The sequence below is a fragment of the Kryptolebias marmoratus genome, linkage group LG12 (genome assembly GCF_001649575.2).
Source record: "Kryptolebias marmoratus isolate JLee-2015 linkage group LG12, ASM164957v2, whole genome shotgun sequence".
Taxonomy (NCBI): domain Eukaryota; kingdom Metazoa; phylum Chordata; class Actinopteri; order Cyprinodontiformes; family Rivulidae; genus Kryptolebias; species Kryptolebias marmoratus.
In genome coordinates this window covers 18940453-18955247 of record NC_051441.1, presented here as the reverse complement: position 1 = coordinate 18955247, position 14795 = coordinate 18940453, and the positions used below count along the sequence as shown (strand labels likewise).

The 14795-nt window shown below is 39.5% G+C and overlaps 1 protein-coding gene and 1 long non-coding RNA gene across 2 annotated transcripts; both read right to left on the bottom strand.

Moving 5' to 3' along the window:
- Positions 1 to 767: 767 nt before the first annotated feature.
- On the bottom strand, positions 768 to 3124 carry LOC119616601. The gene is made up of 4 exons (XR_005233835.1): positions 2890 to 3124; positions 2725 to 2818; positions 1739 to 1771; positions 768 to 974 (listed from the first exon to the last, which is right to left on the bottom strand). It is a non-coding gene; the product is annotated as an uncharacterized LOC119616601 (long non-coding RNA).
- Positions 3125 to 4989: 1865 nt separating this feature from the next.
- Positions 4990 to 13318, bottom strand: tspan35 (tetraspanin 35). Its single transcript, XM_017435640.3, has 8 exons — positions 13081 to 13318; positions 9722 to 9799; positions 7459 to 7674; positions 6688 to 6762; positions 6490 to 6597; positions 6256 to 6390; positions 5607 to 5720; positions 4990 to 5499 (listed from the first exon to the last, which is right to left on the bottom strand). Exons 2-8 carry the CDS (start codon positions 9776 to 9778, stop codon positions 5440 to 5442), a joined length of 765 nt encoding a protein of 254 aa, XP_017291129.1. The 5' UTR covers positions 9779 to 9799; positions 13081 to 13318; the 3' UTR covers positions 4990 to 5439.
- Between the last annotated feature and the right edge of the window lie 1477 nt (positions 13319 to 14795).

The following is a 14795-nucleotide window of genomic DNA, read 5'->3' as shown; positions in this document are numbered from 1 at the left end:
GATGTCTGCTTTCTATTTAGGTATTCATTAAACTTAAAATGTCCTTTTGGTATATTATACCCAATTTAATACTTCAAAACCTTGAAGGAGTGCACCTTTTATTGTGATTTTGAATAGGTTAGATAAGAAACTGTCTTGACTTTCAGTAACAGGTTCTTCTCTATTGAAAATTACTTTACAAACATAATTTTAAACCCCACAGGACCCCAGTACTATGTGTGCCCTGTAAAAGAAAATATATATAGATGAAAAGGCTAGACAGGATCTGTTTTCCAAAAGTGTTTGGGCAGTATAACATTTTATGAATGATCTGTACTCCAGGGAGTTACAATAGCTGATAAAAGTAATGCCTGCTCCTCTAAAGTCAATGGTTAGAGAAGACATGTTGCACTCAGAGTTGAGATATTTAAATCCTTGAATTTTGTGACAAGAAAATAGCCATCATATTTTGTTAAAATCCTGCTAAAAAAATTCCCCTCCATCAGATTAAAATGCATCATATGAATGCACATATTTAATTGGTTAAAGTATAATTAGAAAGAATTGTATGTATATACATTTCTCATATAGTGAAATAAGTAAATTTTAAAAAACATCAAAGGTCTACTTTCTGTGACAGTGAGGTGGAACATTTAGATTATCTCCTTCTCAGGTGGAATGTGGAGACCTTTTGGGGGATGGATGTACCCCAGCTGGCAACAACAATTATGAAATTTGGAATTTTTTTTTTTTAATATATAAAAAAGTGGAATTTTTAGTTTGCAATTTATTTTAACTTGGAAAAATGTTTATTCACAAATGGAGATATTGCGCAACAGAGCACTAAATAGAAAAACGCATCCCAAAAGAGCAACTCAAGTCTGAAACTAGTAGAGATGATGAGATGAAACTTCATGATGCAGTGAGGCTTTCCATCAAATAGCTCGACTCACGATCCGACGCAACATGGCGCTTCATTTGCGCCATCAAGTGGACTATAAATGTACAACAGATGGATTAGAATAACATGACTGGTTTGAGAAGCTTTGAGTTGAATAAAAGGACTGTTTAGCAATAACAGTCCTTTATTTTCTATCTTCATGAAAGACTTGAAGTGGAATTATCATCTCATTGTCTCATCCAATAATCCAAAAAAAACTAAATTTATAACAGATCACAGTACGTTTAAAATTCCTCATGACATGTTTGTTTTTTCTTTTCTTCTTTGTCAGTGTTTTGACGTTTGTTATTAATTATTAAAAAACAAACACGTGACCGGTTCAGGACTGAACCGGTCACGTGGTACTGCTCGCTAGCGTAGCCTCGAACGTCACTCCGTACGTCATCAATACAAGCCTAGATACGCGCTTCACAAAAATCCTCCTGCGTCGCATCATTAAACTATTTTACTAACAATATAAGCCCTCAACCTGAAAATTAAAAAAAAAAAAAACTTTTAAAGCACCATTGTTATTTTTACCGTTTTATTGTGAAATGTGTCGCCATGAGTCGCTGTGGCTGACGACAGTTTGACTGAAAAATACGACTAACGTGATGAACAAAAACCTAAACTGTTCACTATTCTTGTTTTTCTTCTGTTAATCACTAATCATACAAGTGTCGTCAACCACACGAGTGTTGCTTTGAGCGGGAGGGAAAAGCAATGTTCTTCAAACATTAAAGAGCAGAAACAAACAAACAAAAAAAAAACAGCAAAGTTACTAAAGATAAAACTTGTGTATGAAACATTCAAACTTACAGTTAATCGAAATCCTCGAAGAAAGGGTTTCACCTGATGAGTAAAAACACGACAGCACATGACGTATTGAGCTGAGCAGCTGCTGCAGCAGAGGTAAATACCGAAAGTGAAAGTTTTTTTTGTAGTCAGGTTTTTTTTTTTTAAGTCTTTGAGATGCAGGATACAGAACAGTACAATAGGATACAATGTAACGTAATAACAGGCGCCAGGGGGTTATTAGAGACGATATTTTACAATAAAATATCACACAAATACATTAAAGAGAGCACATAAGGTGCAAGATTAATAGCTTTAGTATCTTCATTCATCTTTTACAGTTTGAAACGACTGATACACATTTAAAGTGACATGTAATCTTTCTGAAAAATTCAACATTTCAATGTTTGAAAAGGTCTGAAAATGTGTAAGGCTCATATGGACCCAATTTATGTAAGGAACTGCAGCACTCATGAACACGAATGTTCCAACCCGCAGGTATAGGAAGAATAATCGAAACCAGTAAAGTCGAACAATATTTATTATAACAAATTAAAAGGAATTCCCATTCAACTTCATCCAGTCGCTGTTATTCCTGTAGACCCGATGTAAAAAAATAAAAAAATAATAAAAAACTCTTCAGGCAGACAACCCCACGTAAAAACCCTCCTCGGCAAACTTATTTAGTGACTCACTGCAAAATAATCACATGCACACCCTAACCCAAAGTAACACAGCAGATAGGGTCGGGTCTCAAGCATTTAAAACAGCAACTTGAAATATTTTATTAGGGAAGTGAGCCCAAAAGTAAAAAACTGTACAAAAAAATAAAAAATAAAATAGTTAGCCCGGCCTCACAGACATCAAACAACAATCCCAAAGAAACAGGGCGGACTGATAAAACGAAAACACAACTAAGGACAGCAGGCCGCAGCAAATGGAACTAAAAAACACAAAAGTTACTAAATACTTAAATTAAATTTCTAAAACCAGTTTAAAACACTGCATACCTGCATCATAAAAATCCATGTTCAGCTCAGGCAGTTGTTCTGCAGCGTTGAATACCCCACGCTCAGATGCTCAAAACATGTTAAAATTGCGACCCTGTATAAAAACAACACATCAGCGTTCGATTACTAAAATGATTAATCTGAAAGTAATTTCTCTTCACCTACCACAGTTGTCCAACAGAGAGCATGTGGACCCAACACCTGATCATTCACAGGAGCAAACACCAACAAACCTAGCAGCCTCCCTTTTATGGAGGCCTAATCATCAGGGCGCGGCTACACCTGTGACCCATTACATGAAGGTCGTCTTTTTCCACAGATATTAGATGAAATTTCTGTGTTTATCAGTGGTAAAGTCTGTTATTAGTAAAATAAAACGCTTGTCTTTGGCTGTCGCTCTCTCTGTTCACATAACTGTGGTGCTGAAAATGCGCCGCCCACTATTCTACTTTAATTTTACAACAACACAAAAAAGAGGGAGAATTAAAGGGAGAGGGAGATTTAAAGGGAACCTATTATGCAAAATACACTTTTTGCATGTTTTTGTGCTTCCATTTGGGTACCTACTGCTTCTAGAAACAGTCCAAGCACAAAAAAACACCCAACCATTTATTGGCAATGTTTACTGGTGTCTGCAAAATGACCTGTTTCAAAAACCTTGGGATTGTTGCATCACAATCCCTGTTACCTAGCAACCCCAAGCCGAGCCCTTTTTATTTTTAACCACTAAGCTAACATCCACTCATCTTCACTTGCTTACTTTCCACTCCACCTCATCTTGGCGAAAGAAACCCGACCAAAGTCTCTATCAGCCTCCCGCAGACCTGATCCATCACCAACACCTGGATCTGGACTGCAGAAGGTTTCAGTCATTTCAAAAACACCTCTCTGCTCTGACGTTTAATAGAGACTATCTCCTAGATTTGTTGTAACTCAACCTAGTGCCCTTTAACAAGTGCTTTTTGTTTTGTTTTGTTTTTAGCAAATGGTGTTTTTTTCATTTAAATTATGTAAATAATACTGTGATACTACACACTTACTCTTAGAAAAACTTGATTTTACCCGGTGTCAGAGTTGATCAGTAGAGGAGCTGGTAAACAGGCTACAGGCGTGCTCAGAGCCAATTCTAGACATCATGGGGGCCGTAGGCGAGAGGGACAACCTAAGCCCTGTATATACACTACATCCCACTTTCAACTAAGGACATATTAACCAAAGTCTTGCAAAAAAATTATGACATGATTAGCAATTATTTATTATTATTATTATAAACATATATGTTGTTGTGATTATCAAACTTTTCTAAGCATTTAACTACTCACAAAATAACTTTTCAAGAACAAATTTATTGAAAAAAATGACATGCCGTGTCGTCGCCCACACTTTTTTCTGTGCCAGCCAATGCGCTGTCACTAGGCCCCTTTCATTTAAGGGGTTAGGGTGAGTACGCCGGTCATTTCAAGGCACCCAGTGTTTCATGTGGTCGTTGCATTTAGCCACTGCAGTAGTGCCATGGAGGGGCCTCTCAGGGGAATCGAGTTGTGAGGCTGTATAATGTGCTTTACTGAGGGGGGGAATACCAAAAATCTGAAACTAGCTGTTCAGATTTTTGGTACCACAGACAAAATACTGACAAGTCTTTAAGTACTAATAAAAGTTCTCACCAGATCTGAATACTGATTTCTGCAGTTTTCCAAACACTAGGAAACTGTCCCTCTTTAATTGACCTAATTTCTAAAATAGAATAAAGTGTCTCCTTGTAGTTTTTGTAGGAAATATTCTATTTATCCTGTATGTCTTTTGTCTTTGAAGAGTTGAAGTTGAAACTATTCATTAAAGTTTTTGAATCAGTTATTTCTTTAAGACCAAAATTAGGCCCATCATAGTTTAAATGAATGGCAGGATAGGATGGGTCCATTCAAACACTGCGGCAACATGTTTACTAATCTGGCCTGAGAAATAAAACAGCAGAAATGAAAGTTTATTACTGCAGCTATCAGCAGTTATGTGCAAAGAAGCAATATTGCATTTTAAGGCTGAATCTCTGAGTTTCCAAGTCATAAAACTGGACTTCGGGGGACCATTCTGGTTGGTTTCAAGTACAAACACAGTGCACCACAAAATTGCGAAAACCAAGGAACCAATGATTTGTAGATTATTTTTACTGGCACTTTGTTGCTTTTTTATATTCAGAATTTTTTCAAAAACAGTACAAATGCAATAAACTGATTTAGGAACTTGACAGGACCAAAAAAACACTGAACATTTTATTTGGAAATATTGCCTTTATTGTGGTATAAATCACTTTACAACATACAAATTAACATTGTACTTCCATTTTACAACCTATAGTAAGATTTTTAAAAAAGATCACTGCAGGGCTTCCTGTCTCTAACACATATACCAGTTTTTGTTTCATTATTACAGAAACTGCATCATGTAATTCCTCCTTAACTGGCTGTGCGTTAAATCTTCAAGCGCTCCTTGACACGTCCAAGGACTAGTGTGTAGCTAGTTTTATCAAGACAAGTTTTTGCAAGAAATACAAACTTTACATTCACTAACTCTAGTAAATAGACTTTCTTTTCCTTTTTCTTTTTTTAAAAAGTTACCCAGTTGCTGTCGATTGCACAAATCTTCTGTCCTTCATGGTAAGGCAGCAGAAGGTGAGAAGTAGAGATTTCGGTGATTAACGGGATTCTTTACTGACTGTAGTTAGGCCATTGTGGACTTGATTCTGCAGTAAAGTATCATTGAGACAACCATGGCGCATATCTGAAAGAAGCATATATTAGTAAAACAAGTATGAGATGGGACATTAAACAGCAAATTCATCTTCCCCCAGTGATCAGTTTTAGCCTAAATCTAGGTTAATGTCGTACCTCCAGAGCTGCAATCCCGAGGGCCACTGCGATAATCACTACTGTGTTGTCATCAATCAGATTCTTGATCATTGGAAAGCACCCTGTAACCAGCGGTGAAGGAGGAGGTGGGTTCTACCAAATATGGAAGAAGAAAAGGGTAAACAGGAGCTATGCTGGTGTGTAAAGAGTAACTGGTTGTTATTGCCAGGAACATTCCAGAACAGTGGGTTTGTGATAACAGATTGTTCATAGTGACAGAACAATTTCCTAGGAAAACAGTGTGCTCGTTCTGGGTTGAGTCTGGGCTACACTGACCCAGACTCAACCAGCTGTTCTGGCTGGTTTCCTGTAAGTGTTGCAGGAGTTATGTAAGTGGTCAGAAATATGCAATATACACCAATGTATTTTGTCTGTATAAATACGCCCTGTCTCAAAGATACTTTGGGATTTTGGGGTAGAGCTGAATGATGAGCAGTTGTGTCAATAAAATCCCCCGTGTATTTGGCTGAAATGTGATACGAGTCCCTGACTATCATTTCGGTGTGACACATATCTTTTTTCACCTACAAATAAACAGGGCAAAGCACAGAGGCAGAGTTATTGTAAGTTGACTAACTGAATTATGTGTATGGGTGGTATTTTGTCCATGAGAATAAAAAGTACATACTTCACGCTGAACCTCATTGTGACTACATGAGTCGTTGGTTTTCCGACAGCACTGTGGTGGGTATGACGAGTTGTGAGTATTATAATAGGGGGAATTCTCAAAGTCGGTGAAGTTGTTGAATCCACAGCATTTTAACTGTGAAGAGAGAGAATGTTACAGAAAGCTTGGTGGAAGTGGAAGCAGGCAGAACTCATCATTAGTTTAGAAGGAAAGTTTTTGTTTTTTTTAATGTACCGTGTCCATCATACTATTCCAGAGTCCGGTAATGTCAGAATTTGTCCCGTAATCCTTCTGGATGCTCTTAACTGCTGCTTTGCCGACATTCATAAACAGCTTATCTGCCTGACAAACAAGCACAAGAATTTTCCTCCTCTCATTGCAACTTTCTGGTTATGAATATCCTTCGCTTGGACAGGTTCTTCAGGAACTTACCACCGGTCGGAAGACCAGAATCACCACAGCTCCTGCGACCTCTGCGATGAAGACCAGCAACACGATGAAAAAGAACTGAAGGAAAAAGACCGGACATGTGCATGTTACTGAGCAAGAATGTTGATGTACTTCGATCAGACGGCGTCCTCAAAGACGTATGTTTGCTACAGCAAATAAACAGCGTTGTCCATTTCTATAAATACATCAAAACGGAATATCTGTAGGAAGAACCTCTTCACTGCAGTTCCAGACAATAATAAGCAACGCCAGCATGCTGTTTGTGACTTAAACTTTATTAAGGATTTTCCTTTAATGTGTCACTTGTCTGCAGCTAGTCTGTCTCAGTCGGGCACAAAACTAAACCGTGCACCCAGCAAGTCTTTATGTAGCTAATGAGTCTGTTGTTTTTGATTCTCAGAGTCTGTATGTATCTGTATGAATGTATCAGTCCACTGGATCAGTGAGTCTGTATCAGCTCCTGGCAGGCCGATACGTCCAGCAGCCTCAGGAGATAGACATTTGCATTAAAACATGGACGTTGTTTGGTTGAGAAAACAATGACAAACTGAACAGACTGCAGACCTACCTAACTACCTACTTGCCCCCAGCAAGTTTTGTTGGTGACCCCTGTCATAAAACACGGTGGATTTTAGTTAATTTCAACAGTGAGAGTTAGTAGACATCTATAGACACCATGTCTGTGGAAACCAAACAAGGGGATACCAAAACCCCATTACACTCGTTCTTTAAAGTAGCGGGACAGCAGCTTACCAGCAGCAGCATGCACTTGTTCTCCCTGATGGCTCCACAGCAGCCGAGGAAGCCGATGATGACCAGCAGGGCGCCGATGGCAATCAACAGGTAGCCCACGTTGAGCACCTGACTGAGCTCTGATGGCATGCCGTCAATTTTGCCAAGAAAGTTGAGGACGGAGCCACTGTCCACCTTCACCCAGATCCCAACGCCCATGATGGCAGCACCAGCCAGCTGAAACGGGAGGGGAAGAAAAGATGAAACAAAAGGAAAAATCGTGACCACGAAGTTTCTTAAATTCTCTTGATCAGATCATTTCGCCTGCCGATAAAGATGTAGTTTGCAGGGAAAAAAAAAAAAAGGTAATTTGAGGTGAATGCTTCCTTCATGTTGACCACTAGATGCCAGTAATAGTTACACTGTTTGGTTTTCTTTTAAGTTAGTAGCCAGACTTTTCTATAAAATAGAATCAAACTTACTTTAGATATATTTTTACTACCCATACAACAATATGCCATAGTCAGTATTCCTATTTGTTTTTGCTATTTTGCTGTCAAATTGTTGTTTCAATAAAATTTTGACTGTACACAAATATAAGTAGGCCAAGCGTGCACACCTTCTACTGACATCACAGAAAGCAGAAGTCATTTGATCTGAGTTCCTCTGTGTACATTAATTTGTGCTTTTTTTTTCAATTTTTTGCATTTTGTCCTCAAATGGCATTTATTTGCAGGCTGCAGGAAATAAGTCTGAGCTGTAGGTGGAAAACGTTGTGTGGGTTTCCGAATAAACACATGGACACAGATAATGCAAGAGGCTGGGGTCATATTTCTTTACGAAATATGAGCGACTAGTTTGAGCCAAGTTGTTCTTAAAACCACATGACCTGGTTAATGTGTTTCGCTAAGAAGCTGGATCTGCTGGAAACGAACCACTGATCGCTCGTGTGCCTGCACCCGAGGTTCAGACTGTGCACTGCTGTCGTTCCAGACAACATTAGTGAGAAGAAATGGGAGGGGTGGAGGGGGGGTAGGAAACAGGAAACAGAATAATGAATAGATTTGAGTCAATTTTGAAGGGATGTTCTGTGAGCCGTGTAATCAGTCGGAAAGCCCGGAGTATGGAGAAGAAGGCAAAAGTCTTCATCCAGGCTAAGCTAATGGCTGATAAGAGCTTGTTGTTAATGGTTTTCAGGCTTTATAAACATCGCTTTCTCCAAAAAGGACATAGCCACGTGAAAGACGGCTACATTACCCGTTACTAAACCGCTACACATCTGCATGTCACTGATTTACTTTAGCATTTCAGAAGCATTAGCATATACATGATTTTTATGCTCTGCACATCTACGTTTGCACAGAAACACAGACATTGTTCGGAAACAATGTCACACTAAACAGTGTCATGCAAAAGTGTAGAGGTTAATTATTAGCTAGTGTAGCGCTCTATGACACCAATATGTCGCTTTTGGGAAAGAGTTGTTTCGTTAGCCTAAAAAACAATTAACAACGGGCCCTCGTTTGGCTAGCCATTAGCCCAGCCTGGATGAAGACTTTTGCCTTTTTTCTCCCCGGTCTTCATAACTATCCCACAAAACATCGCTCCTTGTCACCGTTTGCTTCAGCTCAGGGGACGTTCGGAGTCGAACTTTAGCTCGAACCAGTAAAGTTAAAACACACTCTCGTTCAGTCTGATCTTTATTGCATTCTGCTTCATCTGGGTTCTGTGGCTCAGAAGAAAAAGTTCAGGAGAGGAGATGAAAAAGCCTCAGAATCTACAGTAAAATCTGCTGATCTTTGCTCGTCTGCTGCAGTGTTTAATAAGGCCCGCCGATCACCAACACCCTCGATGCCGAATCAACATCATGTGCAATTATCACTTTTTTCACGTTTTAAACTTTGTACATATATATATATATATATATATATATATATATATATATATACATATTGTGTGTGTGAAATCCTGCAGTGGAAATTCATACTTCCTACTTCTGCTATGTTGCACAACTATTAGCGGGAAAAAATAACCAACCATCCAGTAATTTTAATTTTGCAGAAGTGCAGCTCTAACTGGTAGCTCATTTATGTTTTATTCAAATTCTTTCTTTTGTGTTTGTATGAAAAGGATATTGTGTTTGTGTTGTTACACGTGTCCTCCTACTTCATTTGCATGGTTTGCTCAACATCCACACGGCAGCATAAAGTCCAAGCGCACAGGAGTAAAAAAAAAAAGAAATAAAAACCGAAGACACGTTAATCACGCCGTGAAAGTTACTTACAAAGATGATGCCATTGAAAGCAAACATCGTGACTTTGAGGAATGCAAAGCATCCCATCTTCCCAGCTGATAGTTCGACCTGTTGAGGTGAGAAAGAGACAAAAATAAAGACAATAATTAACAGGTATTATTTGAAATGCCTTTTCGTGGCCGAAGGCTAAGATTCAGTTTAGTGGCTCATTATTGCCCGTGTCAGTGTTTGTGTGCCTGTGTTCATTTTCTGTCATGTCAGCAAAACATCTCATGCGCCGCTGGACAGATTTTATTGAAACTCTCAGAAATTAATCATTGGATGGACATCTAGAACGGATTAACCTTTGGAGCCAACCCAATTTAAGATGGCTGCCACAGCTAAGCGGCCTTAGCAAACACAGAAATGGCTCTAACTCAGCCGGTTTTACAGATACTGAGCTAAAATTTGGTGTCTCAGAAACCACAGGAGAGACTTGAGTGAAACTCCCAGTCGGTAATCATCAGTAGTACATGTACAACTCATTAACTTTTGGAATCAACCCCAATCCAAGCTGCCAGCTAACTGACCTGAGCAAACTCAAAAAATAGCTATGACATAGCCATATGTGCACATATTCAGCTGAAGTTTGATGTGGAAGCAGCTGAGAGTCATCCTCAACACATTCTCTGACCACTATGAACTCTCACAAGATATTGTTATTTTAAAGACTGATCTTAGTTTAAAACTCTGGCACAACTAAACATGAATGCATGTACGGTTTGTACTCCTTCAAGGACAGCTAGGCTGTTGGTTCATGGAGCTGTCAGCTCACTGCTTCCTCTCTGACACTTTTAGTGGTTATATTAGAATGTTTTTTGTCACTGATATGAATATAAACCCACACCCGAGCACGTATGGGCAAATCAGTCGCCGTTTTTCCTGTGCTGATCCATTTGTTAAAGGTGAGCTGGAGACCCGGAAGGACAAACAACTCCCCCTTCACGCTTTGCGAGTCTAATAACTTATCAAACTCTCAAAGCGCCACAAGCGCACGTCACCTGGACACGGGCGAGGGATTTTTAGCGACACATTTTGCAAGAAAAGAAACGACGGCTAAGGACTCATTTCTCGACTGTGTTTTTCAGTAAACTTCCTCATCGCACACAGGAAGGCAGCATGCAAATGATGGAACCAAACCCAGGTGTTACTGATCAGATTCCAAAACGTGAACTCAGATGTTTTTTTGTTTCAAAATGATGCACCATGATACTTCAGATATTACATTTTACGATAAAAAAGAACCCTTATGCTGATTTGCTGATGTACATTAGAGAAACGAGTATTTGCATGAACATATCTGTGGCCAGCTATGACTCAAGTTAAACTGAGGTACATTACAAAAACAGCTTACTAACACCTTCTATGTTGATTTATAAGCATGTATTATTTGCCGTTCCAATAAATAAGCACTGAAATAGCCTATTGCTATCCAGCCATTAATTTTTATATTTCCATCACGGTTGTCTGTTAGCTATTTCTCCCTCAACTTTGAAGAAACCCATGTAAAAAAAAAACTAAAAAGTGCAGCTCAATCAGGAAAAAAGTGAAAGATTTCCCCATAGACAACAACAGAATTTTGGCAAAAAGAGGGAGAAAACTGAGTTTTCTTTGGAGCTGTATAGCTCAGGCTCACATCATAATAAAAACATCATTCAGAGTTTAAACAAGGCACAGAAAGTTGAACTTTACATACCTGAGCTGTCATTTTTTATATGTTTTGCAGTTTTTACACAGCTGTAGTTTAGGTTTTCTGGTTTTTGTACATTTTACTACAGCATGTTTAACTCACATGATGTATTTGACTTTTAAGCTGTCTGAACTTTCCAAAATCGTTAAATGCTCCCTTTTTTTTAATCTCCCACAATTTTTTTTACACTTCTTTTACAATTCATACATCAAAAAGCAGATATTTTTCGTCTTCTTCCACCCAGTGCTGTACAACTTGCAGTTTTTCCTCAAATCCCCCCTTAAGAGTGCAGACAACCAAAACTTCCATTGACTTCCATTGTATCTGAGTTCAGAGTTTTTTTTCTCAAAACAGGAAGTTAAGGGTCTTTTTTAACTTGTCACATCCCCTACAAAAAACAAAACAAAACACTGTAAACAAATAAAAACTGTAATGTTTAACCACCAGATGCTTCTACCACCCACAGTTCAGGAATGTTTTCAATACGATTCGTCGTTTTCACAGTGACTCTTTGAGCAAAGTTTGCTTTCTCGTCTACATTTCTGTCTGCCTGTCTTATTAAGGGTGCTGCAAGGGAGCGAGGGACCTAGGTGCGTGGTTGTCATGGTGACCCAAATGAGCCACTGGCAGCAGCTTCAAGGATTATCTCAGACAGTAACTGCATTGGTACAATTCAAAGATTTTCCTCAGAAAAATTGTCGTTCTATTTAGCTACTATTTAAAGTAGCTCAAACAGAATAAACACTTTTATCCTTTGTCTTCGGCCAACTTTCGAACACACCCGTTCTGTTTTATACCATCTTCTCTCTCAGATGCTTGCCTCCAGGAAGGGAAACGGCGCTCTTTGTGTGGCGCTACTGAACGAATAAATTGTATTCCCAATGACAGTGAGTGGGCAGAACCGTACTGTGTGTAGCAACGGGCTGCTTGTTTAGAACGGCAGTATTCCTTGTGGCTTTTCCAATCTTCGCTATTTTCTTCTCAACCCCTGGTAAGCGACAGCTTTAAGTGTTTTTTTTTTCTGGGTCAATAACACCTTCCCAAAGATCGGCTTTGTCGAAAATAGCAAATGTACCAAAAAACAGGAAGTTGTTGCTCTTACAGTGAGAGCTGGTGTCGAGTTAATCAAACATTTAATGCTGTCTGAAATTAAATGAGCTGTTGCCTTGACTCCCCCCGCCCCAAAAGAAAAGAAAAAAAAATTCCCACTATCGTTTCAATATTCAGAAACGTTTCCGGCTTCCTCGTCGTGGTCAACCGTTGCTCTCCGAGGAGTCAGCTTGGTGATGTATTAATGAGCTACGGTCACATGCGACTCTGACAGACTGAAAAATGAGCCACGGGAAAGATTCCCCCGGAACAAAACCCTTTATTTTTGAAACGTACACGAAATGGTCCACTGTGCTTGCCTTGGGTTGATAAAAAAAACAAACTGTTTCTGACTCGCCGACTTCCATCAAAAGCATAGATGGATAAATCTCAAAGGACTCCATTGAGGGGAACGATTGCATGCAGGTCCCCAGGGGACAAAGAGTCATTGTTGGATGGGTCTCTGACGACGTCGGTGCTGCTTTTGAATAATAAAGAGACTAAAACAAACTAACAGGATGAATTTTCTGTGTAAGTTCAAATCACAAAGTTTAATCCTTCGTTGGCTTACCTATTACAGTAGACGTCTGAGGATGTGAGGCTGGTTTCGAGTCTCTGCCTTCAGCGCTGTGATGAAGGCTGCTGTTGTCACTGTCAGCTCACAGGAACACAGAAGTGTGTTATTTTGCAGAAAGTCCCCACAGCCGACCGACCGTCTTCTGGTGTCCCTTAGCTCCCCGCAAGACAGCCCTCTCTGGGACCTTTTCAGCAAACCGCTTGTATTTTAGGGCTTCTGGCTGCTTATAAGTCGCAGAAAGGGAGGTGGGGAGGAGTGGGTGTGACTGAAACAGCTGAGTAATAACACATCACCATGGAGCAGGGCTTCTGCAGCTCCAGAGGGAGGGAGGAACAGAGAGAGAGGAAGGTCACCTGGATCGCATCTATGTAGCAACAGGTACCATACTGTACTGTGTGCACGCAAATAGTCAAAACACATTCAAATGAGAAAAAACAAGAACACCAATGTGCCCGTACAGGCTTGGCTTTTAACGAAGCAGCTGCTGTTTCCAAAGGAGAAAGAATGAAACCCGATAAAATAAACCAACTTTACGTGCTAATGAAAACGCTTCCATGGGTAAACATGATGGACACAAGCTTGTTCTGCCACTTTGGAAGTCGGAAGTTAGTCAAATCAACTTTTTTCTTAGGGGTGTGTTTTTGTTTTGTTTTGTTTAGTAACAAATTGTCAAGTTGGCTGATTATGTTGGTGAAATCTGCTTATGCAAGAACTGAAAAATAAAAAATGAATTACGCAGAGGCGGAAGTTGCAGCTGTCATGCTTTCAAACATATAGCTAACTCTAATGGTGCTGCACGAGTGGCATCCTGTTGTGGTAGATCTGGGTCTGTTTTGTATTTTTTTTAGATTTTCTTTCTGCAAATGCACCGCGGCTTCAAATCTCTCGACACTGGTGTACTTTTGGTTATGCTGCCCAGCCGTGCCACGGGAACGCTTGTTTGCGTGTTGAAGCGCCTGGTTGAGCTTTCGGATGGAATAAAACTCCAGGTCTAGATGAGCTTTGAACGTCACAAATGTAAAAAGAAGCAGCGAGACGGAGAAGATGGCATTTAAAGCTGCTCTTCCGCTGATCTTCACGGGGAATGTCTGGTTACTGGCAAGTAGGATGGCCAAGCTTTTAGCTGCTCCATTTTAGCACAGTATTATGTGTTTTATGGAGACGTGAGGGGAGGGGACCACTTCACAGTCCTTACAGCTATTTCAGGTAGTTCAGTTTTTTTTTGGCTTTTGTTTTCACACTGCTGGTGTAGCTGAGTTAATTTTATTTATTTATTTACTCACATTGTTTTAACGAACCTTCTCAAAACACCTTTTTGTTTAATTTACATGTCTAGTATCGCTTTTGTATTATAGTAGGACTATTTCTGTTCATACTGCTTTTCATTTTTGGTTTCTGATATTATTTTGGGAGGATGGTATTTGGTGTTGCACGGGGCGGAGCTCTGGGACGCGGCTGCAGCAGTCAGGCAGAGGCTGCCTAACTGAGCTGCTGGTAAGATGCATGCTAATGCTACACCTCACTCTCAGTAATATTTCTAACATTAAAATATAGTTCTAACAGTTATGTGTTGCATAAAAATACAATGTTAAGTGTCTTAAAAAAAACTTTGGGTTTGGTTGAACTTAAAATGTTACTTTTATATAGTTTGGTTGAAATTTTCCTTCCACGTTTCTTTCCAAAATGTGTCTGCTGGGCCGCAGGGATTT